This window comes from Procambarus clarkii, chromosome 17, assembly GCF_040958095.1.
Source record: "Procambarus clarkii isolate CNS0578487 chromosome 17, FALCON_Pclarkii_2.0, whole genome shotgun sequence".
Classification (NCBI taxonomy): domain Eukaryota; kingdom Metazoa; phylum Arthropoda; class Malacostraca; order Decapoda; family Cambaridae; genus Procambarus; species Procambarus clarkii.
Window position 1 is genome coordinate 35125682 of NC_091166.1, and position 26013 is coordinate 35151694.

At 46.7% G+C, this 26013-nt stretch overlaps 2 protein-coding genes across 3 annotated transcripts in view; one reads left to right on the forward strand and one right to left on the reverse strand.

The window, feature by feature from the left end:
* LOC123772369 (connectin) overlaps positions 1 to 26013 on the forward strand; it is an 806097-nt gene that overhangs the window by 452067 nt on the left and 328017 nt on the right. The gene's annotated exons all lie outside the window — the stretch shown is intronic.
* On the reverse strand, positions 3831 to 4499 carry LOC138365641 (eukaryotic translation initiation factor 3 subunit A-like). Its single transcript, XM_069326125.1, has one exon. It carries the CDS (start codon positions 4497 to 4499, stop codon positions 3831 to 3833), a length of 669 nt encoding a protein of 222 aa, XP_069182226.1.

The window sequence follows — 26013 nt, forward strand, 5'->3', positions numbered from 1 at the left end:
GCCCGTGCTATTTGCCCTGCTACTGTGAGAGGTAAGTCCACTACGGGCTCACCATTGCCCGTGCTACTTGCCCCGCTCCTGTGCCAGGTAAGTCCACTACGGGTTCACCATAGCCCGTGCTACTTGCCCCGCTCCTGTGCCAGGTAAGTCCACTACGGGATCACCATAGCCCGTGCTACTTGCCCCGCTCCTGTGCCAGGTAAGTCCACTACGGGTTCACCATAGCCCGTGCTACTTGCCCCGCTCCTGTGCCAGGTAAGTCCACTACGGGATCACCACAGCCCGTGCTACTTGGAACTGTGTGTTCCCAGTAGCTGAATCTAAAACAACAACAAGTCCTCTCCTCACTTTCGTCCAAGACACGTTCGTCATTTTCTCGACACTTGATGTCACTTGCACACAGTGATGATGATGATGATGATGAGTCCCGACTCATCTGGTAAAATCTAGAGATGAACAACCCTAGAGACTGACCACTCGCTCACTAGGATCATATAGTCTATAGTGCCTCCGGAATCCCTCCAAATAGTGATAATTAAGGGCCAACTACTGTATATTGGTGAGATCCGATCCCCTGGCACAGCTCGAGGCAGAGTTTCTTTCACCTGATGCACCTCTTCACCTGGTGGTAAATAGGTTCCTGGAAGCTAGATTGGTGTTACGAGCTGGTTCCTGGAGATGTACTTACCTAGTTGTGTTTGCGGGGGTTGAGCTCTGGCTCTTTGGTCCCGCCTCTCAACTCAGTGTGTGTGTGTGTGTTACAGATATGTAGTAGACATAATAGAGGGAAAAATAGAATAGTTAGAAAGGCGGGGTCCAAGAGCTAATAGCTCAATTCTGCAGACACACACATAGTAAATACAGCGTTGCTCACTTCCCCCCCCCCCCACACACACCTTAATTCTCAGACTGGAGGCATGATAACGAGGCACTTAAATGGCTCTCCAGGCCTTGAGAGAAGCGGTGGTGGTGAGAGAGGTACAGATTACCTCGCACTCCTCCCTCGAGGACGACCTCGGCCAGGAAGGAGGACCACCCGAGGACAGAGAGAGACCATCCAGGTGTACTGACTTGAGTAAGGGAGCAGCTAAGATCTAACCTAGCTAACAACTAGGAGTGAGGTAGGGGGGACTTTGGGACAGAAAGGGATGGGGGGGGGGGACTATGGGACAGGAAGGGGTGGGGGGACATAGCCGAGAAAGGGAAACTGAGAGAAAACTGCTCAATAGAAAACTGAAAATCCAAAGACAAAACTGCTCAGGAAGAGATGAAAGGGAGAGGCAGAAGAATAGGGGCAGGAAGAGGGTGGAAGAATGAGCGGAGATAGGAAAGATAGAGACCATGGAGAGATGAGAACAAGAAGAGGACATAGTCAGACTCAAAACAATTCTGATCTCAATCATCAAAGTTGGATCGTTGAGTGGGGGGGGGACCTCTCGGTCTTTGTGGAGGGGGGGGGGGGACCTCCCGGTCTGTGGTAGGGGGGGGGAGGTGACGGTGACTTGCTTAGTAGTTGAAAAAAATATAATGCGATGGTTCCCGTTGCTTTCAACTGGGCGGGGTTGCACAATTGATCTGCAACGTGAGGCAGTTGATTTTCATCATCTGATATGCAACATTTTCATTGAAGATCAACAACGATTTTCCCACAGTTATGTTTAAGCTCCTGGGCTCCATGCTACCACAAGCGCTATTATATACAGCCACAAGCCTGCTTGTACTCAAGGACCCAGGCCCGAATTACTCAAGCAGTTACTCAAGTACATACGAACCTCTATATCTTTTTTCAATCCTTATAGAGGCTTTGTTTACATATGGTAAACAGTTTACTATTAAAGAAACTTTCCAGACAAATATTATTGTTATAAACAGCCTTCTGGTGCTTCGGAGACTGTTAAATAATTGTAAAGAAAGCCGCCAAAGATTGAGAAAAGATGGACTCTGGTTATAGGCATGGCTCGTGCATATGCATAAATATAATATAATTCAGTATAGTTACAATATGTTGGTCATGAATTACCACTCCATGCTGTATTTACTGAACGTGTGGTTAGTGGCTGCTGGTGGACACACTCATACATCTTGCCTCTCTGGCGGCTCGGAGTCCACTGTCGCTGGAGTCAGCCGCGGGAAGATTCAAAATCCTGGGTTCTGCCCGCTGATTGGTTAATTCTAATTTCTTAAAAAAATGTCCGTTTAACTAACGGTGAACACGTGTACCTTACTTCCCTCCCGGACCACTTTGGGGGGCATAACGGCTTGCCAGGGCTCAGTATTTCTATACAATTTGGTGTTCTGACAGCAAGTGGTATCTGAGTGTTTTCCTAGTCAACTACAGGGGACTATTATGTCGTTCATATTATTTATACTTACAAGCACTGTCGCTCAAAAGCGATAGCCTTCGCCTGTTGTGTCGTTACACCCAATACAGCTCGATTGGTGATTGGTACCACCAGTACCAATCACACCAGTACCAATCGCACCCCTCCCCCCACCATAGAGACCAATGAAACAATTATATTTAATGTTCTTGTTCTACAATTTTCTTTTTCTTTTATCTTCTGTAAAACAAAAGTGTTATTGTCATACAGGGAAATATTAATTTTTTTTGCACTGTCGTTTTCAGATAAAAATTTAAATATTGAGTGAACGTGTCACTGACACACACATGGATTGTGGAAATTAAAGTCATTTTGAACACAACTAACAATCCGATGGGTTGTTACCCCCCCCCCCCCCCCCCCCCCCCCCCGCCCTCCCCAACTCGGCAGATAGGGATTCCTCGACCATGGAAAATCTCGCTTGTTTAATAGACACACAAAAAAATCATGGGAAATGCTATAGGAAAATAGCAGTAAATTGTTAATATATGAATGTTATACTTTCACTCCCGGCAGGTGTGTGGTTAATTGGTGGATTGTCAGGTAGTTAGGTGGTGGTGGAGGCGGCCATCCTGTCATTATTATTTTGTGATTGTCACTGGTGTAATTGTTCGATGATTGTATGTTTAAACTTTCCATTTTTCTCAGTGTAACAATTAAAGATTTTAGTCGAGGTGATTCAGAAATTTTTCAGTGGACAAAAATCTGTTTTCACTGAGTCAGGTAAGTCAGCTCGCTGAGTCAAAGACTTACCTGAGATACTGACTTACCTGAACCTACCTAATGACTAGTACTAGGATACACCACATAGAGATGTACTAGAGTGGTTGAGGCCTGCACGCGCGCCCTCGCACGCGCAAGAGAACCAGGCTGTTGTTACTAGTCAATTATCCTTTTTACACAGTAAACATAACTCTTGTGTTTGATAGAGCCATAGTGCATTCGACTCTATATAACTCTTGCCAACCATCACAGTTTGTGAAAACAGGACCCTGTATTAGGTTCAAAGGTTGACGTGCATTAAGTGTGAGGACAGGGTGCTTATTGATGGCATGTTGTATTTCTTATTGCAGTTGTATTACTGTATTGTCATACGCTACGTCACGTATTACTGTATTTTCCTTAAGGTCTCTGGTGATAACTAATATCACTCCTGTACACACCTTCAGCGGGTACACCCTCGCCCACACCTGACACCCTCACCCACACCTGTCACCCTCACCCACACCTGTCACTGACACCCTCACCCACACCTGACACCCTCACCCACACCTGTCACCCACACCTGACACCCTCACCCGACACCCTCACCCACACCTGACACCCCACACCTGACACCCCACACCTGACACCCAACACCCACACCTGACACGTTCACAAAACCAAACATAAAAACCATACCAGCACCAAACGCATTACAGACAAGGGTGAATGACTCTCAGTTCGTTCTTATACAAAGGTCCAGCACGGTCCTGTAAGGTCCAGCACGGTCCTGTAAGGTCCAACACGGTCCTGTAAGGTCCAGCACGGTCCTGTAAGGTCCAGCACGGTCCTGTAAGGTCCAGCACGGTCCTGTGAGGTCCAGCACGGTCCTGTAAGGTCCAGCACGGTCCTGTAAGGTCCAGCACGGTCCTGTAAGGTCCAGCACGGTCCTGTAAGGTCCAGCACGGTCCTGTAAGGTCCAGCACGGTCCTGTAAGGTCCGGTAAGGTCCTGTAAGGTCCGGTAAGGTCCGGTAAGGTCCTGTAAGGTCCGGTAAGGTCCGGTAAGGTCCGGTAAGGTCCGGTAAGGTCCGGTAAGGTCCTGTAAGGTCCGGTAAGGTCCTGTAAGGTCCGGTAAGGTCCGGTAAGGTCCTGTAAGATCCTGTAAGGTCCGGTAAGGTCCTGTAAGATCCAGCAAGGTCCTGCGAGGTCCTGTAAGGTCCGGCAAGGTCCTGTAAGGTCCGGCAAGGTCCTGTAAGGTCCGGCAAGGTCCTGTAAGGTCCGGCAAGGTCCTGTAATGTCCTGCAAGGTCCTGTAAGGTCCGGCAAGGTCCTGTAAGGTCCGGTAAGGTTCTGTAAGGTCCGGCAAGGTCCTGTAAGGTCGGGCAAGGTTCTGTAAGGTCCGGCAAGGTCCGGCATGGTCCGGCAAGGCCCTGTAAGGTCCGGCAAGGTCCTGTAAGGTCCGGCAAGGCCCTGTAAGATCCGGCAAGGCCCTGTAAGGTCCGGCAAGGTTCTGTAAGGTCCGGCAAGGTCCTGTAAGGTCCGGCAAGGTCCTGCAAGGTCCGGTCTGAAAATAGGAGGCGTTGTGCCGGATAACTTTTCTAGCGGTAATGGCTGCAGTCCATCTTGACCGGACAGGAGCCGGATTGGACATTAACGAAGCGGTAATCAGGGAGAGTGTTGGCCTCCGGACCCCTGTTGAATGTGGTCCTGTGAAGCTTGTTGTGGTGTGATCCACTGAACACCCCCATTGCTTGTGGTCCTATATAATATAGGAATTATAGCAGAAAATAACATAATGTTCAACAGTGATAAATTCCATGTACTCAGGTACGGCAAAAATGAGGACTTGATGGGTACTCATCTAGTTGTGCTTGCGGGAGGTTGAGCTTTGGTTCTTTGGTCCCGCCTCTCAACCGGGTGCTAGAGGAGTGCCTATATACCGCGCTCGCCCTGCAAACACACGCCGTAACGGTCCCTACGATTCCCTTGTCACAGCTTGTAATAAAGCTGTTACACCTCGTTATAACATGTTTATGACGTATTAAAACGTTGTTACAACCGGCTATATTGGTTGTTACAATTGTTAGGTGGTAAACCTTGTTCAAACGTTGCAGCAACGTTGTAGTTTGGTCGTGTGTTTGCTGGCCTCACACTGCCTAGCAGTGTGAGGCAGTGTGAGGAGGAACTCTGTAGAGTGAGGGAGATCCTATTTAGTGCCTCCTAACCTAACTTAATCTAATCTAACCTAACCTCACCTCCCAATCTAACTTAACTTATCCTAACATAACCAAGTAATTAATTTATGTTCTGAATATAATAATATTAATTCAAATAAACCAATTTTAAAATAATATTTACAAATGACGAAAATTACTCGGCCTGTTAGACAAATTTCCAGTAGACACCATTTCTTATGATTTTTACTTGAGAAGGAAGTTGAAAAAATAACTGCACAAAGTTCATTCTAGAGTTTTAATATGGGCTGAAGTCAAGAAATGCGTTTCGTTGATCATGTCCACATTTTCAGTGACAAAGGAGATGTGGATACAAATTACCTGAAACAACCGCATGTGTGTAAACAAGAAGGACAAGGTTAAATAAGACACATATGTACACATATGTTATGATTGGGAGCTGCTTGTGAATAGTTGGTTGAGACTGAACAAATCCACAAGGGCCGTGACGAGGATTCGAACCTACGTTCAAGAGGATCCCTGGCCCCTTGGATTTGTTCATTTGATGCATCACGCTATTGTGATTTCTGTGTGTATTGGTTGAGACTGTTTGCCGTGTAGTGCTTCGGCAATGTCTAATCATCTATTTTTCGTCGTATCTGTCGATTATTTCTGTGTTACTCCGTCAGAAATGCGACGTATTATGAGAGAACAGGGAGGAGACTGATCATCTGACGTCGACATCGTTTAGAATTTCCGATTGGCAATGTTGCAAAGTGTTAGTGATGGTGCAACAATATTGACAGAGTATAATGGAATACTGCAACACCAACTGCGTGTGTTGCGTGCACTCTGTATGGCAATATTTTGCACTCCAAGCTTTGATGTTTTCATTGTTATTGTTGATTGTATGTCAGACGCAATGTTGCAACGCTTATATTCATTATCCCTTGTGGATTATCGTGTGTGTGTGTGTGTGTGTGTGTGTGTGTGTGTGTGTGTGTGTGTGTGTGTGTGTGTGTGTGTGTGTGTGTGTGTGTGTGTGTACTCACCTATTTGTGCTTGCGGGGGTTGAGCTTTGGCTCTTTGGTCATATGTGTGTGTGTGTGTGTGTGTGTGTTTTGTTGTATGTGCGCTTTTGCGTGTGTGTGTATTTGGCGAGTGTGCGCATGTGTGTATCTGGTATGTGTGTCCGCGTATGTGTGTGTCTGGTATGTGTGCGACTGTGTGTATGTGCGTGTGTGTGTGTGTGTGTGTGTGTGTGTGTATGCGCGCGCGCGTGTGTGTGTATGCGCGCGCGCGTGTGTATGTGCGCGCGCGTGTGTATGTGTGTATGTGCGTGCAAGGTCAATAGTTAAAATGCATGGTGGGGGCGGGGCGGTGTTTCACTCTAGAGTGAAAAGGCCAAGCAAAATTTAACGAGGGTCGTTTGGGTAGTTTGGGGGGTGGGAGGGGGGGTAGCTGTTTGTTAAGCTGAGAGAGGCAGAGTGAAGACGCTGAGAGAGGTAAGGGAACAAGGAAGGTATATATGTAGTCTTACCTCCATAAGTACATATAATCTCATTAGGACACGTGCCTCGAGTTGGTTTTTATTTTCTTGTTTGTAATTAGATTTAAAATATATGTTGACCCAGTGAATTTTTTTTTTTTTGAGATTATTGGGTTTAAACAGAAACCGTCGACATCTCTCCTGATCGGCTGCGATCAGAACTTGTCATAGGATTTTGAATTTATCTTTTGTTTGTAAAAAAAATTGTTTTACCTGTTATTGATTAATCTCAGCAAGGGAAAACAATTAACCTGGCTTACAGGTGGTATAACTCAGGCTTGGTCGTTACCCCTGAACGAGGCTAGGTAATTATCCATTCCGGCCTCTCAACTAGAACGTCCAATTTTGTACGTTATGACTCACAAAGTACAGATTACGAAATAGAATGAAACGTAGCGGCTCACAAATATATCCCCCGTTTTCTATGCATCGGGTTACGTTAGGTTAGGTGGGGGGCTTGGGTTTGTACGTTTCTGGTTCGGTTAGTGCGTTGTATTTTGCAAATATTTTTTAAAAATATTTTTATTTTTAAATAAATATTTTTTTTAATTTAATTTTTTTAAATTTAAAAATATAAAATAAATATTTTATTTATTTTAAAATAAAAATGCAAATTAGTTGTGGCAAATGAAGAAAACGGGTTGAATTACGAGGGGAAACTGGTAACCGGTATGGTTATACAATACCCTGAAGGATATGAGCACAAGGAACTTGGGTATGAGGACGGAATGTAGGAACGTTGCCCAACCACTTATGCACCTTCGGGGATCGAACGCCGGCTCTGCGGCTAGCGGGCCAATGTATCTTGTTTTTAACACGGGAGGGTACAGGATCAGAGGACTTTAAGACTCGTGTGAGCAGGCTGAGAACCTTCCCTTCCCACAGCTCCTGGTAAGCCTCACCCCTCTAGTTCCCCCTGGAACACCACCACCCGCCGTGTTAACAACCAGCTACCCAATTACTGCACGGTGAACAGGAAAGAACAATTAACGGATTGGGGGCTCAGTAACTCCCTCATGGCCAGGATTCGAACCCACACCAAAACGCTTCCAAGGTACTGGCAGTGTTACCACCTCTCCACCGCCCAGTCCAAATGCCTCGGCGTACGGTCATTTAAGTTACTTTAGAATATATATATATATATATATATATATATATATATATATATATATATATATATATATATATATATATATATATATATGGTTGTTTAGTAATTACTGGTAGTTATCATGTCTAGGCCTAATATGTTAATTTCCACTAACAATTTCTAACAACACCAAGAACAATTTGACCATTTGTTGCTGTCAGCGAACCATCTCAGAACTTAATGTTGCACAAATCAACATTGCACTGATGTCCTCTGACCATCTAGGGCAGCGTAGACACACATGTACAGGTGTCTGGGGACAAGCTGGAAGGAGTAGTGCCTGTATAAATCACAGCCTGGTTGATCAGGTATCCTTTGGAGGGGTTTATCAAATTTTCTTTTAATCTGTCAGAGGCTTAGCTATCAGCGTATGTGTTGAGATATAAGGATTGAGACGAGGCAATAGACTAATCAGATACATGAAAGTCACAATCATGATAAGACTAAACATAAAGTCTAATGATGGTTGGGGTTCCCTAAGGCTGACCATAAGTACAAAGTAGCAATGACAGCATCACCAGAACTTGCAAGGGGACGAGACGTACAACCCCTCCTTCTCCTTCCGTGGCCTCGGCCACACTGAGATAGATTTGTGTTCGGCTTTAGGCCTGTGAACCCCCGGGAGGGTTATTAAGTCCACCCAAACTATCTTACTGCCCAATCAGCAAGTATACACTAATTCTGAACATAGTTTCGGCCTAAAAGTAAATTTCCCATGTATACACACACCGAAAAGCAAGATATATACACTTTTCAGTGTGTATATCCTGATAGATTATATTATGGTTACGTAGTGTTGCAGAGACTCCACGTACGGCTGGCACCCCGGGCGCCGGCAGCACTAACGCGTGCGTCGTACGCGTTAGTCGTTTGTTAGTAATTTAACTCTCGTTAGTTGTTTGTAGCGATGGTTGTCTGCAAGGTGGTGTAAGTGGGCGTGCTGATCGTGCTAACGGTCCCTGTATTGGTTAGTGAGGCGCACGCCGCCAGTTAGAGGCTACAGTTAGTATGCGGGGCACGCTAAATGGGACCCTTGTTGTGTTGTTAGTATGTAAAGTGGTGTGGTTACCTAATGGTGCTTCCCTATCAGTACCTCCTGCTGGCAGGTGTGGTTTGTGGTGTTTATGTGTGTGTGTATATATATATATATATATATATATATATATATATATATATATATATATATATATATATATATATATATATATATATATATATATAATACATAATATATATGGGGCTCCTGTTGATTGACAACTGTTGTCTGACAGCTGTTGACAGACTACTGTTGCCTGGGAAGGGGGTAGGGGTCGTGTTTCCCCCCCCCCCTTCCTGGACGCGTTGTGTCATGTCATGCCCAGACATGTCAGGTCATATATCAGGTCATGTCAAGCCCGTCCTCCTAATTGAGCGTCGCATTTTGACGCATTACTCTAAGGCCCGAAATCGTCGTACTAGAAAACGGCTCGCGAAGTTGACACAGTGTCCCGTATTCTGTTTTGGGTCCTCTGGTTGGTTAGGATCAGGGCACTTTAGTACCACAGTTTCTTGACGTTGGGGAAAACCTTAGGAGGTTGAATGAATGATTAACATCACCTCTCGACAGGTTTGGTTACGTACCAGGTTCTGACGTTTCTGGCGAGGCCAAAACCGCTGCAAATTGTACGTTTGAGACGCCACTTGACACACTCATCAATGGTTATATTAACTCACTCCTGTAAGTCAATGTAATGTAATGATAATGATAATGTAATGATTACAATGTAATGTAATGATTACAATGTAATGTAAGACTCAATTCTTCTAAGTCAATATAAGGTCGAAGAAATAGACAAGACCCAGTAGCGATCATACGAGTCTGAGTAAATAGAATTAGAACAGAAAGCTATACAAGAGATAAAGAAAAATCCAAAATGTTTTTTCATAATTGGAAAATCAAAATCAAACACCTCAACCAGTATTGGATCTTTAATTACAAGGGAAGGTTGTTGTAAATAAAAGTGTCGGACCAACCAGGCTGTGGTGGGTATGTGGGCCTGCGGGCCGCTCCAAGCAACAGCCTGGTGGACCAAACTCTCACAAGTCAAGCCTGGCCCCAGACCGGGCTCGGGGAGTGGGAGAACTTGCGAAACCCTCTCCAGGTATGCTCCAGGTAAGGAGAGGTAAGCTGAAGATCAAATTGGGGCTGAGGGGTAGTTGTGGGTAGCATTGGATTGAAGTGCAGAAGTGGGTAGAGCTTGGGCTCTTTGGTCCCGCCTCTCACCCGTCAATCAACTGGTGTACAGATTCCTGAGCCTACTGGGTTCTATCATATCTACATCTAAAACTGTGTATGGAGTCAGCCTCCACCACATAACTGCCTAATGCATTCCACTTGTTAACTACTCTGACACTAAACAAAATTTCTTCTAATGTCACAATGGCTCATTTAGGCACTCAATTTCCACCTGTATCCCCTAGTGTGTGTGCCCCTTGTGTTAAACTATCCTTCTCTACCCTATCAATTCTTCTGAGAATTATATAGGTGGTGATCATATCTCCCCTAACTCTTCTCTCTTCCAGTGTCGTGAGATTTAGTGTGAGTGAAGGAGCGAGTGAGATCTTTTCCCACTTGATAATCGCATTTCCAATATTCAAAGCCACACAGCACTGAGCAAATGAGTTAACGATGGACAAGTGTTCTTGTTAATACACCTCGCCTAGTTAGAACGAGGTGGTACAGACCCATATAAGGCTAATACAGTAATCACCAGGTATTGGAGATTCAGATCCCCCCACGGAGAATCCTCACAGCGTATAATGACATTATCCAAGACCATTCAGTAGCTCAGAGCAGCAGTCAAAGAGACGTGCAGGCGGGCTGTGGAAGGAGGAAGACATAGGAAGGTAGGAGGGTGGTGATGACTAGGAGGAGGAGGAGGAGGAGGAGGCAGGGTAAGAGGTGAGAACGAGGGAGGAAGAGAAGGAAGACGTGGAGAAGGTGACGGAGGTAGTGTGAAAGGGAAGGTGAGAAAGAACGAGAGGAAAGTGATGAGGACTGAAAGAGGCAGAACGCAAAGGCCAAGAAAGTCCAGGTAAAGAAAGTGTTGACCTTCCTACAGGTGGCTGAGAGCCACATGGCTGAGAGCCACATGGCTGAGAGCCACATGACTGAGAGCCACATGGCTGGCAAGTGTTATGACGCAATGCGATCGTTGGTATCAATAATGTCTAGGATAAAATAATGTCTTATTGACCACAGGTCACAAGCCCGTTCAAGTGCAAACTAACATCAATACTCGTAAAAAGGTCTTAAAAATATATACAACCAAGCGAGAGGAGTGATTCAGTAAATTCACATTTAATAATAAAAGGTTAGACTGAGAACAAATGAACAGGGAACTTACAAACATTCAATAGGAACTGTTCTAAGTAATATAAGTAATACAAATCCCACGCAAGGAATAGAACAACTCACTACCGAGGCATACAAAGTGTGTCAGAGACATGTTCCTTTCCTGAAAGATAGAAAGAGAAAGTTGACGACACGACAGAAGAAGGAAAACAAATAACGGAAATGCTTAAGCAGCCGCGACTGTCCACACAAAGAAAGCTTGATTTAAACAAGGATATTGAGGAAATGGAACAGTGACTGAGGCAATCATATCAGATTGAAGAAGTGCAATTACAACAGAAAGCCATACAAGAGGTAAAGAAAAATCCAAAACATTTATTCGCATATGTGAAATCGAAATAAAAAATCTCCATCAGTATTGGATCTATACTGACAAGGGAAAGTTCATACAAAGATGATGACAAGAAAATTAGTGAAATCCTGAAAAAAGCAGTAAGAGGACATGTTTGGTCCTCCAATAAACATGTGGAAGGTGTTGGGAAGATCCAAATAGCTTTTTTTATGCATGATATCCGAACCCGTGAAAATATAACTGATTAAACACGAACTCTGCAGATTTTGAAAGAGGACTTCACAACATGCACTCGGCCCCGGGGTCCAGACTCATGGAATTCAATATTTATGAAGAAATGCAAAGTGCCAGTAGCACAGGCACTCAGTATAGTGTGGAGGAAAAGCCTGGACACAAACTACCACAATCAACACCACCAAACTACCACAATCAACACCACCAAACTACCACAATCAACACCACCAAACTACCACAATCACCACCACCAAACTACCACAATCAACACCACCAAACTACCACAATCACCACCACCAAACTACCACAATCAACACCCCCAAACTACCACAATCAACACCACCAAACTACCACAATCGCCACCACCAAACCACCACAATCAACACCACCAAACTACCACACTCAACACCACCAAACTACCACACTCAACACCACCAAACTACCACACTCCCCACCACCAAACTACCACACTCACCACCACCAAACTACCACACTCACCACCACCAAACTACCACAATCGCCACCACCAAACTACCACAACTCAGCATTAGTGATTTTCTAAGCACTGTGCCATTCCAAATTCTTCCCCGCCTTTCATCTTAAGAAATTTAAGCCGCGCAGACAATAAGGAAATGAGTTAATGGTCCCCAGAGAACCCTCTAACTCCTCGCTGCACTTAACCTTCGTTCAGTATTTAGGGATTTCGATTAATCCTTTCAGATTATAGAGGCGGTATTAAAGGGGGAAATTGCTCTTAGAAGCCGCAGTCGTTCATAGATTATGGGGTAATGGACAGTTGCAGATATTCCTGGTTGGGTAATGGGGCGGCTTGCCGGCGGCCGCAGAGGCAAGGGTGGGGGACAAGCAGAGGCAGCGTAGCAGAGAGGCAAGGGTGGGGGACAAGCAGAGGCAGCGTAGCAGGCAGAGGCAAGGGTGGGGGACAAGCAGAGGCAGCGTAGCAGAGAGGCAAGGGTGGGGGACAAGCAGAGGCAGCGTAGCAGGCAGAGGCAGTGTAGGAAGCAGAGTGTAGGACGTAGAAGTTGAGCAGGAAGTAGGAGCAGTCTGGCAGCAGAGGAAGCAGAGCAGCGCAGGTATGAGAGAGAGCAGGGCTATGAGGAAGGGAAAAAGAGCCAAGGAGAGGCAGTAGAGGCAGGAGAGAGAGAGAGAGAGGCATATAGAGAGAAGCCCATTACTATTACTCTTACGACTGGGCCACAGGTAACGTTATTAATGCCATCTTGTTCCTTCATAGTAAAGCGTACGTCTCTGTCACATTTCTATGAATCTGTGCATCAATGTTGGGTTTCCTTTTAGCTCATACCTTTCACTTCTGGGACTACTATGTGGCTCCTCAACCAGGAGACTCTGTGTGTACAGGATCGTTATAATTCATAGGAACTCGGCCTCTCTCTACTCTTCAAATTAGTTTTTATTTTTTCTGTGTCTCAATCTACTTTATGCTCTAACAGGAGCAGAATATTTTATGTTTGTTTTCATGTTAAAAGTTCCTTCTCCAGCTTCTTTCCCCACCAGAACACGATCCTTTAATTGATTTACAACCTGGTCTCCAATTTATGCTGGGTTATTAGGGTTACTAATAGTGCCCAATCGCTCCTCCCTGCCGAGAGAGGTGAACACTGCCACAGAGAAAGGTACATATATTGACCGTTCAGGTGTAGCAGTGACAAGTTCCAGCCCCGCTCCTGTGCCAGGTAAGTCCACTACGGGCTCACCATAGCCCGTGCTACTTAGAACATTATGTTCCCAGCAGCTGAATCTATAACAACAACAGGTGTAGCAGTGCCCAGAGTGCCCCTGGGTACGGTACCCAGGGGACAGGTTATTAACATGAATGGACCAGCAGGATGGTAACCTGCCCTTTCAACATTTTCTGTCCATATCTACTTGTTACAACCCTTCAACCTGTCCTAGCCTAGCAGCACCTAGGACTGACCGGTGTCCTAGCACTGTCCCAGCAGACCCCCAGGGGCGCCTCTAGCTGATACACCAGGCTGTAGGGTGCAGCAGAGCAGCTCCTCTCCGTTATCTCACCACAAATAGCCCACAAACCTTGCAGCAGCTGGTAGGGAACGGCTGCTCCTGCCGCCCACCTTCATACATATATATATATATATATATATATATATATATATATATATATATATATATATATATATATATATATATATATATATATATATATAGTATGGTCTATTTGGTATAGTAGTGGATACGCGAGGTTCATAGGGCCTTGGCTGCCTGGGTTCGAATCCTTTTGGGATGAGGAGTTTTCGGTTATGTGTGTGTGAGAGAGAGACAGAGAAAGGCTGCAGGAACGCGGAAGCCGTTAATCACTAATAACTCTAAATAACCCGACCAGGATTCGAACCCTTGACGTCCTGGATCATCCCTAAACGTACACGGTACAGAGACCACCATCCCATTGACCGTCTATAAGGATTGGCCAGTCCTGGAGCTTATTAACTAACCTCCCACGACTGACCAGCCCCCGACCACACTCGTGGATCCATTTGGGTACAATTTTTCATCAAATTCTGGCACATGCACCTTAACTGTAACAGGTGTGTGGAGCCTCTGGTGCATTACAGGAGACAGCTTACACCTGGTGATACACGTGGACGGATTTACATCTGTATGCCGAGTGATCACTTGTTCCAGCGTTGTAACATCACGAGTAACGACCATTCTAATTGCCTTGTTAGGGATTGCATTTGCATAGGATTTCAGTGCCCCCGTCCCCCCAAACAATTTAATTTCATTGCGAGCCTTACTTTCATGTGTATCAATTCTCTCTTGTTTGTAACAATGGGATACTTTTATTATTATTATTATTTTCTACCACAGACGTGGCCAGACATTTACAATGCTAACCAGCATATATACATTTTCTTCTGTCCTCCATGGACAGGGTGAGAGAGCTGTTAAACATATAGTTGAGGGATTTATTGAACAATCAACCACAGAAGGTAATTGTAGACTGCCAGGTTCAGTCCCCCCCCCCCCCTTGGTTTGTTGCCAACAGCAGTTAAGTGTTAAATTGCCTTATTCCTAAGACATTAAGGAGTAATTATCAACAAGCCAAATTAAGAAAGATGGAGAGGATTAACTGAATGTCAGCAAACAGTGAGGGTTCGCTCCTTAACCACTTGGGGCTGGACGGTAGAGAGAGGGTCTGGCTTCATGCAGGTCGGCGTTCAATTCCCGACCGTCCACAAGTGATTGGGTACCATTCCTTTCCCCCGTCCCATCCCAAATCCTTATCCTGACCCCTTCCCAGTGCTATATAGTCGTAATGGCTTGGCGCTTTCCTCTGATAATTCCTTTCCTTACCCCTGTACCCGCGTTAACTGTTGCAGAAAGTTACATTAGGTTGCTCCGCGGGGGAAGAAGGTGCCCAACCACCTGTGGTAATGACCATCTCCAACCCAGCGGTGAATTGCCATAAACAAGGCATGTCAGTGTAAACTGGAATAATATACAGTGTAAAGACAGTGTGGACTACACTGTCAACCATGCCAGCAGTGACGGTAAACATACCCCCCCCCAAGCAACAAGAAGTAGCAATGAGTGCAACAAATCCAAACGTTCCCGACAGTGAACAGTGTTGCACTGACTCAAGCTGGACGTTGCTGCAACATTCTTGGTCTCACTGATTTCCTGACTCAGTACCTCCAGTGCCATAACCCCACTAGATTGCCATACCCCCCTTACCCATTGCCATACCCCCACCCCATTACCATACCCCCCCACCCCATCACCATACCCCCCCACCCCATTACCATACCCCCCCACCCCTATTACCATACCCCCCCACCCCCATTACCATACCCGCACCCCCATTATCATACCCCCCCACCCCCATTACCATACCCCCAGACACACACATTGTTGATGCTAAACATAGTACCTGGTCATATATTATACCCCTTAATGAACCACACGAGCCCCAAGCCAACGACATGTGCCATGGGGTTATGACCCTTGACCCCTGCGGCAGAGGGGTGAAAGAGAGGGGTAACGAGAGGGAAGAACTCCTGGTTTTTATAGCATTGCCATCCTCCCTCTGGAGCCGCTCTCTCAATCACCACAGAAAGCTGTCAACCTTGTTTATGTGTGACACTGTCTGGTTGACCTCCAGGCGGGCTGAGGGTCACACTGGCTGCACGTGAGGGGGGGGGGTCACCCTGGAGATCCTACCGTGCCTTGTGGCACGTGAGGGCATACCTAGTTCATCGTGCTTTGTTGCACGTAAGAGCGGGGACATGTAGGGTCTTGTTACACACACACACACACACACACACACACACACACACACACACACACACACACACACACACACACACATATCATAGTTACAACCTAACCAGATTCTAGTCATTTATTATCACCTACTTTCACCAGTGGCTATAAACCCGCTCAAATCACCTTTGTAATTACCTGTGCGGCCAACTACCCTCATCTGTCATTAACCAGCCCAGACGACACATTTGCAAACTTTACCGCCTAATATCCACCTACCTCACCTGTCCTCACCTGTCCTCACCTGTCCTCACTGGGGAGCATAAAGTTGACGTACAGTGGTACGTTAAACATTCCCTTTATCGTTGACAAATCGTTAAACTATTTTCACTTCACTATTATTAACTTGGCTGTTATAGGTACGAAGGGAAGGTGGATAACTGATAGTTCAGGGCACAAGAGGAAGAGGGGTGAGGGAGAGTGAAGGGGGGGGGAGGAAGAGTGAGAAGGGGAGGAAGAAGAGGCGGCGTAGAAAGACAGAAATAACACGAGTGAAAGGAGAATGTTGGAGACGTAAAGAGGACAAGACTAAAGGGAGGAATATGAGAAAAATTACAAGAGGGAGAGGGAGAGTTGAGATGAAGAGAGGCGACAAATAGAAGCATAAAATAACACCAAAATAGCGAAAGAGAGAGAGAGAGAGAGAGAGAGAGAGAGAGAGAGAGAGAGAGAGAGAGAGAGAGAGTGAGTCTTCATGACGTATAGTGTCAAATCGAGAGAACAGGCTGGTTGATCAACTCCAAGTTCGTACGACAGAAATAACTCCAAATAACTTGGGCTAGAAGACCCCGGCAAGAAGACCCTCCAGAAATCAGTTCCCTGCCAAACGGAAAATGCATTTGGCTTGACTGGGCTGTATTGATCAGGCGCTAAGGACGTGTTAGAGAAAGATGTCACAGGGAGCCATACAGATGTCTTTCATCCTCTTCAGGGCGTGTGAGAGGTCAGGGGCCCACGCCACCAGTCTTCACAGAGTAGAGATCTTCCATGGCTGTGAATAGTAGTAGAGATCTTCCACGGCTGTGAATAGAGACGGTTATTGTCGGAAGAAATGCTCACAGAGGCATACTAATGCTGTATAGAGGCATACTAATGCTGTATAGAGCCGGATGTTGGAAGGCACATGTGTAGAGACTCATGCTTTAAAATATATTTATAGTAGATGCTGGGAGAGATTGTATAGCGGGAGATTGTAACGATATTATTGTATCGTATCGATATGTCTCTCTATCCACTATTTATCTAAATATACAAGAGTTCTTACCTCCTTGTACAGCCACTAGCACGCATAGCGTTTCGGGCAGGTCATTAATCCTAATTTTCTAAGGAATACGACCCGCTAAGTCGTTCAACCACCAGGTATACCCATTCACTGCTGGGTGAACAGAGGCTACACTTAAGGATGGTTGCCCAGTCAATCCTCCCTGGCCAGGATACGAACCTAGGTCAAAGCGCTCGCGAAACGCCGGGCGATTGTGTTACCACTTCGCCACGGGAACTGCTAGAGATATTGTATAGTGGAGATTGTATAGGTGCTGGGAGAGATTGTATAGTGGGAGATGCTGGGGAGATTGTATTGATGCTGAGGGAGATTGTGCAGTGGGGGATGCTGGGAGAGATGGCATTTCAGAAGATGCAGGCGGGAGAGATACATAATAATTTATACATGGAAAATATTAGAGGGGCTGGTCCCAAACCTGCACACAGAAATAACATCACATGAGACCAGAAGACATGGCAGGATGTGCAGAATACCCCCATTGAAAAGCAGAGGTGCAACAGGTACTCTGAGAGAGAACTATCAACATCAGAGGCCCGAGACTGTTCAACACGCTTCCACTACACATAAGGGACATAACTGGCCGACCCCTCACAGTGTTCAAGAGAGAACTATCAACATCAGAGGCCCGAGACTGTTCAACACGCTTCCACTACACATAAGGGACATAACTGGCCGACCCCCCACAGTGTTCAAGAGAGAACTAGACAAGCACCTCCAAAGGATACCTGATCAACCAGGCTATGATTCATAGCTCAGGCTGCGAACAACAGTGTCTAACATGCTGATTGACCAGTCCAGCAACCCGGAGGCCTGGTCAGAGACCGGGCCTTCGAGAGAGGGGAGGGCGAAGTACAGAACACCATAGAGGGGTACAGAGCACCATAGAGGGGTACAGAGCACCATAGAGGGGTACAGAGCACCATAGAGGGGTACAGAGCACCATAGAGGGGTACAGAGCACCAAAGAGGGGGTACAGAGCACCATAGAGGGGTACAGAGCACCATAGGGGGGTACAGAGAATCATAGAGGGGGTACAGAGCACCATAGAGGGGTACAGAGCACCATAGGGGAGTACAGAGCACCATAGAGGGGTACAGAGCACCATAGAGGGGTACAGAGCACCATAGAGGGGTACAGAGCACCATAGAGGGGTACAGAGCACCATAGAGGGGTACAGAGCACCATAGAGGGGTACAGAGCACCATAGAGAGATACAGAGCACCATAGAGGGGTACAGAGCACCATAGAGGGGTACAGAGCACCATAGAGGGGTACAGAGCACCATAGAGAGATACAGAGCACCATAGAGGGGTACAGAGCACCATAGAGGGGTACAGAGCACCATAGAGGGGTACAGAGCACCATAGAGGGGTACAGAGCACCATAGAGGGGTACAGAGCACCATAGAGAGATACAGAGCACCATAGAGGGGTACAGAGCACCATAGAGAGATACAGAGCACCATAGAGAGATACAGAGCACCATAGAGGGGTACAGAGCACCATAGAGGGGTACAGAGCACCATAGAGGGGTACAGAGCACCATAGAGGGGTACAGAGCACCATAGAGGGGTACAGAGCACCATAGAGAGATACAGAGCACCATAGAGGGGTACAGAGCACCATAGAGGGGTACAGAGCACCATAGAGGGGTACAGAGCACCATAGAGGGGTACAGAGCACCATAGAGGGGTACAGAGCACCATGGGAGCCCCACCAACAAGTACACCACTAAACCCCCTCCCCATAATCACAGTTCATAACCCACGTATGCCTCACTACCCACTTAGGCTGACCCGGGCTGCGTATAATGTTGTTATCCTCACCAGCGGAGCGTTCAGGCGAGCTCTAAACAGAGCTGACGCCCTGAATACCTGCCCAGCCTTTGTGTATCGGCGTGTGTGAGTCTGGGCGTCAACGAGGCGTGACAGCCCAGCTTAGCACTGGTCACCCGGGTGCTAGGACCTCTCAGCTGGGCTTAGCACTGGTCACCCGAGTGATAGGACCTCTCATCTGGGCTTAGCACTGGTCACCCGGTTGCTAGGACCTCTCAGCTGGACTTAGCACTGGTCAACCGAGTGCTAGCACCTCTCAGCTGGGCTTGGAGCACGTGATAGATGGTCTCTCACTGCTAGGACCAGTTAGTCAGGGTGTTAAACACACATTAGACTGGTGAGTGTGTGGGGGAGTCTTGTGTCACAAGAGTGTGCGTGTATTCACACCCAGACGTCAACCCGCATCTAAGTATATTACTTACACTTTATGGTGGTCGTAAAGCACACACTTGCTGGCTGGTCAGTTTGGTCTGATGGTGGGCTTGTATATTCGTCTCTGTCACCCTAGAGCGGCTCTGTCACCCTAGAGTGTCTCTGTCACCCCTAGAGCGGCTCTGTCACCCTAGAGCGGCTCTGTTACCCTAGAGCGGCTCTGTCACCCTAGAGCGGCTCTGTCACCCTAGAGCGGCTCTGTTACCCTAGAGTGGCTTTGTCACCCCTAGAGTGGCTCTGTCACCCTAGAGCGGCTCTGTTACCCTAGAGCGGCTCTGTCACCCTAGAGCGGCTCTGTTACCCTAGAGTGGCTTTGTCACCCCTAGAGTGGCTCTGTCACCCTAGAGCGGCTCTGTTACCCTAGAGCGGCTCTGTCACCCTAGAGCGGCTCTGTCACCCTAGACTGGCTCTGTCACGCTAGTGTGTCTCTGTCACCCTAGTGTGTCTCTGTCACCCTAGAGTGGCTGTGTCACCCCTAGAGTGACTCTGTCATCCCTAGAGTGACTCTGTCATCCCTAGAGTGACTCTGTCATCCCTAGAGTGACTCTGTCACCCCTAGAGTGACTCTGTCATCCCTAGAGTGACTCTGTCACCCCTAGAGTGACTCTGTCACCCCTAGAGTGGCTCTGTCACCCTAGAGCGGCTCTGTCACCCTAAAGGGGATCAGTCACACTTGCCAGTTAGTAGTACCTGTCTGTTAGTGTTTGTGGCGGGAGAGGTGTTAAGCTCCTGGGCCCCGGCACCTTGGCAATGCCCTATACGATAAAAACAATTCCCACAACAACTTGACTGGAATGCAGTTACGATGACTTCCCATGAATCAAAGGCTGACTTCAGATAACGTGTTATCTTATGATCTCAAGGTGTGGGTTATCATTCACCTGCCTGCTATCAGTATTGTCAGGAAGTATAATTAACAAGCGGTTCGGTTTATAAGTTGGGTGTTTATAACAACTCAAACGTCAATCTTTATTGGCTTGGTATCTGGCTAAAGACTTGTCGACCTCTCGAGGCTTATTAAGGCCACGTGAACACTTACCGACAACTAACGAGTATATTTTATGCTTGATTATACTTCTCAACTGAGGGAAGCTCGCGTGTGTATATACTGTGAGGTGCGGGGGTGTATTCCTCTCGGTGTATGTGTACTTGTCGTATATCTCTTCCCCGCCTCCCACTGCAGAGGTGAGACAGTGGAGGAGGCTCTTGCCAGTCTCCCACTGCAAAGGTGAGACAATGGGAACACTTCCCACTGCCAGAGGTGAGGGAGGGATGTCTGGTGCTGATTTCAGAGTGAGGATTACGTATTTATTCAAGAACTCTTTGACTTCAGCACCGAGTCGAAGATGTAAGAGTTCCGTCTTGGATTGGGTCGAGCCTCTTGGTTCGCTATGTGGGTCGCATTCACGGCCACTTCGCTATGTAGGCCATATTCAGTCACTGTTGCTATGTTGTGTTAAGTTACATTCACTGTTGCTAAGCTATGCAGGCCATATTTTCACTGTTGCTTCGCCCAATGGTGCAACAGGATCGGGTTTTCAAATATGCAGATTTCGTGATAGGAGGCGGAGGGCGGTGTGTGGGGGTGTAGCTGAGATACTAAGACCAAAGAGCTGGTCCCGCCTCTCAACCGTTAATCAACTGTGTAATACAGTCTTGTGTTCAGGTTCGCAGAATAACATGTTCGTTGTTTGTTCCTTGAAGAACAGATGTGAGTATTTTCTTGAACTGTTTGAGGCGGGGGGGGGGGGGGGGGGGGAGAAGACTGGTAACGTTTAACGAATTAGTTGTACCGTCACTTTAACGCCGAAACAGTGAGCTCTCTCTCTCTCTCTCACACACACACACACACACACACACACCACCTAGGGGAGCCGGTGGCCGAGCGGACAGCACGCTGGATACGTGATCCTGTGGTCCCGGGTTCGATCCCATGCGCCGGTAAGAAACGATGGGCAGAGTTTCTTTCACCCTATGCCCCTGTTACCTAGTAGTAAATAGGTACCTGGGAGTTAATCAGCTGTCACGGGCTGCTTCCTGGGATGTGTGTGTGTGTGTGTGGGGTGTGGGGGGAAAAAATAATAGTAGTAGTAGTAGTAGAAACAGTTGATTGACAGTTGAGAGACGGGCCGAAAGAGCAGAGCTCAACCCCCGCAAGCACAACTAGGTGAACACAACTAGGTGAATACACACGCGCGTGCTAATTATAAGAGGTGGACATCCGCTGTGAATCACCTGGGATCTTCCTGATGCTCGTTAGGCAAGTGTAACTTGTGTTAATTGGCATTGGTAATTAGTTCAAGGTGAGGCTAATTATTTCAGAAATAAGGTTTTTAACACAAAAGAAATAATCAGTGTCCATGTATATATACATATATACTATATATATATATATTATATATATATATATATATATATATATATATATATATATATATATATATATATATATATATATACACACACACACACCTCTTCTGGTTCATTTATCAACCCTGGAACCGCAGTTCTTCAGGTCTGTAACCGTACCATATAACTGTGGTGTACTATATATTATACCTGTCGCCTATAGTGAACACTTGCAGCACTATATGTTTATCTATGAGCATTGAATGAAGTAGAAACCCCAAAGGAGCCGTGTTGCGGGCTCGAACCTATGTATCTGAGTGTTCCTCAGGTGCATAGGCCCCTTATGACGGCTGCTGTGAATGTTCTCATTGATATCACGGTAATGTGATTTCTCTGTGTGTAGTAAATTATTGATTGGTGATTTACACTTTTCCACCTGAGAGTAGAACTTACAGGAGCTTCCTGTAAGTTCCTCCTCCTTATCCTGACTTTCGAAGCAAGTCGTATTGAGTACACTCATTCGAGTTCAACCAGATTTTTAAACATTTACAAATCCACAATGAAATTACAATGACGTGATATGTCAATGGAAATCATTTTAAGGCAATGTAGTGTGGTCGGGTCGACTGTAAACGTAGATTCAATGTAGAGGTTCAGTAGCACTTCTATGCAGGGCGGCGTTCAATTCCCGACCGTCCACAATTTTTTTTTATTATTATTTTCTACCACAGACGTGGCCAAACATTTACAATGCTAACCAGCATATATACCTGACCCCTTCCCCAGTGCTATATAGTCGTAATGGCTTGGCGCTTTCTCCTGATAATTCCCTTCCTTCAGTAGCGTTCCGGGTTGGTCGACTCTCGAACCGTCGTGGCCTAGTGGGTTAAGGCAGGTAATGGAGGGGTAATGGAGGGATTCGAACCTGCGTTCACCAGAACGCAGGTTCGAATCCCTCCATTACCTCAAGATGATTTTCATTTACAAAGTGCTTAATTCTGTGAGGCTGCTTGACCGAAGGTTCCGAAAATATTGGCTTTTAAGGTTCGCAGGTTGTGGTTGTTGTTGTTGTTGTTGTTGTTGTTGTTGTTGTTGTTGTTGTTGTTGTTGTTGCTGTTGTTGTTGTTGTTGTTGTTGTTGTTGTTGTTATTATAGATTCAACTACTGGGAACCAAAAGTTGCAAGTAGCACGGGCTGTGGTGATCCCGTAGTGGACTTACCTGGCAAAAACTTACCATGGGCTTTGTTTCTTTCACCTTGATGCCTCTGTTCACCTAGCAGTTAATAGGTACCTGGGAGATGGACAGCTGCTACGGCCTGCTTCCTGGGGATGTGTGTAACAAAAAGGAGGCCTGGTCGAGGACCGGGCCGCGGGAACGCTAAGCCCCGAAACCATCTCAAGATAACCTCAAGGTGCTCACCTAATTGTGCTTGCGGGGGTTGAGCTTTGGCTCTTTGGTCCCGCCTCTCAAGGTGACAGTAGGTGAAGGCCCAGAGGACACTAGGTACTCACCTAGTTGTGCTTGCAGTGTTGACCTCTGGCTCTTTGGTCCCGCCTCAACGATGAGTAATGAATAAGTGATAGAGGTTAGAGCTCCCACTAGTCCGGTTGAGCAGGTCTCCTCCAGGTCATCAGAGGTCATCAGGTCATCAGAGGTCATCCCGCGGTGTTGCCAAATCGGAGCGGTTAATTTCTTTATGTTACCATCTGCTGTCTGAGTTAAGATGTCAACCATAAGGTGATATCTTCATAGAGTAATGATATCGTTTGGTGATCGTGAGCGGCGCCGGGATTTGTGGGAAGGGGGAGGGGGGGTCAAGATCAGCTTGTCATGGGTCAGTGGGAGAACAATTGGGCAGGTGCATAAGAGACAGAGGAGTCCCCACAGTGGCGGCTACAGTCATTACTTTGCACTTGATTGAGTTAAACTCTAGTGTCCACATATATTCCTTCAGTGTGTAGCCTTGTCATCCTGCAACGTTTGCGTCATCTGCAAACATTTAGAGGAAGGAGTCAATAGTTTTAGATCATTACGTATATCAGGGCAATAATGCCCCTGACAATGATCCTTATAGATCTACCGGAAGCTGGAGAAACACATGAGTATTACAGATGAATAAAACTACTCAATTAGCGTAAGAGTAGTTGACAAATGGAACAACCTCACCGTGAAGACAATAGAAGCCAACTATCTCCATGCACAATCTTAAAACTAAATTGGGGAAACTAAAAAATGGGGGCCTGGCAGCTGAGTGGACAGCACTTTGGATTCGTAGTCCTAAGGTTCCGGGTTCGATCCCTGGCGGAGGCGGAAACAAATAGGCAGAGTTTTTTCACCCTGATGACTTGTTCACCTAGCAGTAAATAGATACCTGGGAGTTAGACAGCTCCTATGGGCTGCTTCCTGGGGATGTGTAAGAAAAAGGAAACCTAGTCGAGGACCGGGCCGCGGGGACGCTAAGCCCCGAAATCATCTCAAGATAAGATAGATTTGAAATTAAGGGTTGGGAGTCATTTGATTATTTATCAGAAACAAGAAAAGTGTAGTCCAAGAGCCCAATGACCCTCGATCCTGCAGACACAAATTGGTGAATAAAACTATAAAACTTAAAACACTAAAACACAAAATACAGTTACAGATGCTACAATTTATTTTGTAGTTCCTCAAGTGTTTTTAGCGTCTCCATCACACTCCCAAGAGACATTTTTTGAGGCCTTTGTCTTGCAGAGACGCTTAATATTCAGACGCCGGCCAGAGAGCCATTTTTTGGTCATTACTCATCATGAATAACGAGAAAAGTTTTATCGGTTGCCTCGATTTTTCCTTCTCGTAGCATTGACGACGTTAATGTTGTTCTCTGTTCTCCTCTGTGTTCACTTCTTTGCTGGTAGAGAGAGGTGGGAAGGAGGGGGGGGGGAGAGGAATGGGGGGGTGTAAGGAGTGGGGGGGCGAGACAGACCTGTCCCCGGGCACCGCCGGTTAACCCCCCCCCCCTCTCGTGTAATATATATACCCCGTGGCCTGGTCTCTTGACTACGCTGCAATAATTTGAACAATGGTGAACTTTTAAGATGTTCAGTTAACATATTTAACATCAGCAAGACAGCTGGATAGACAGCGCTTCGGATTCGCAGTCCTGAGGTTCCGGGTTCGATCCCCGGTGCAGGCAGAAACAAATAGGCAAAATGTTTCTTTCACCCTGATGCTACTGTTACGTAGCTGTAAATAGGTACCTGGGAGTTAGACAGCTGCTACGGGCTGCTTCCTGGGGGTGTGTAACAAAAAGCAGGCCATGTCGAGGACCGGGCCGCGGGGACCCTAAGCCCCGAAACCATCTCAACATAACCTCAAGAAACATCATCACTAGATTGAAATATTTTGTGATGGTTAACACAAAACATTTGGACACTGGCCGAGCATTTGGCCTTCTGAAATCAGGAATCTGATTCAGGAGAGACTTGACCGGGTATTTGACGGCCAGATTGGCCTTCTCGGGGGCGTCACCACCCTGAGAATTGGCTGGTTGAGGACACCATCGGAGCTGTTTGGAAATGTGTGTTGTGTTGGGAGGGAGTCCTCGGGTTGGGCTTGTTAGTGCGGCCCATCACTAACCTGATGGGCCGCTCTGATTGTCTACCATTTGTTCCTGCCGCTTTCTTGGCCCTCGACGCTCACTCGAAATTTTCTCTTTGTCAAAGAGGACGTTTGTCATGATTTTTGGGTTGATGGTGTGTGTTTCTTGGTGTCAGGCCTCGGTGCCAGGCCTCGGTGTCAGGCCTCGGTGCCAAGCCTCGGTGCCAGGCCTCGGTGCCAAGCCTCGGTGCCAAGCTTCGGTGCCAGGCCTCGGTGCCAAGCCTCGGTGCCAAGCTTCGGTGCCAGGCCTCGGAGCCTGGAGGTGTTTGGAGGGCTGACACCACG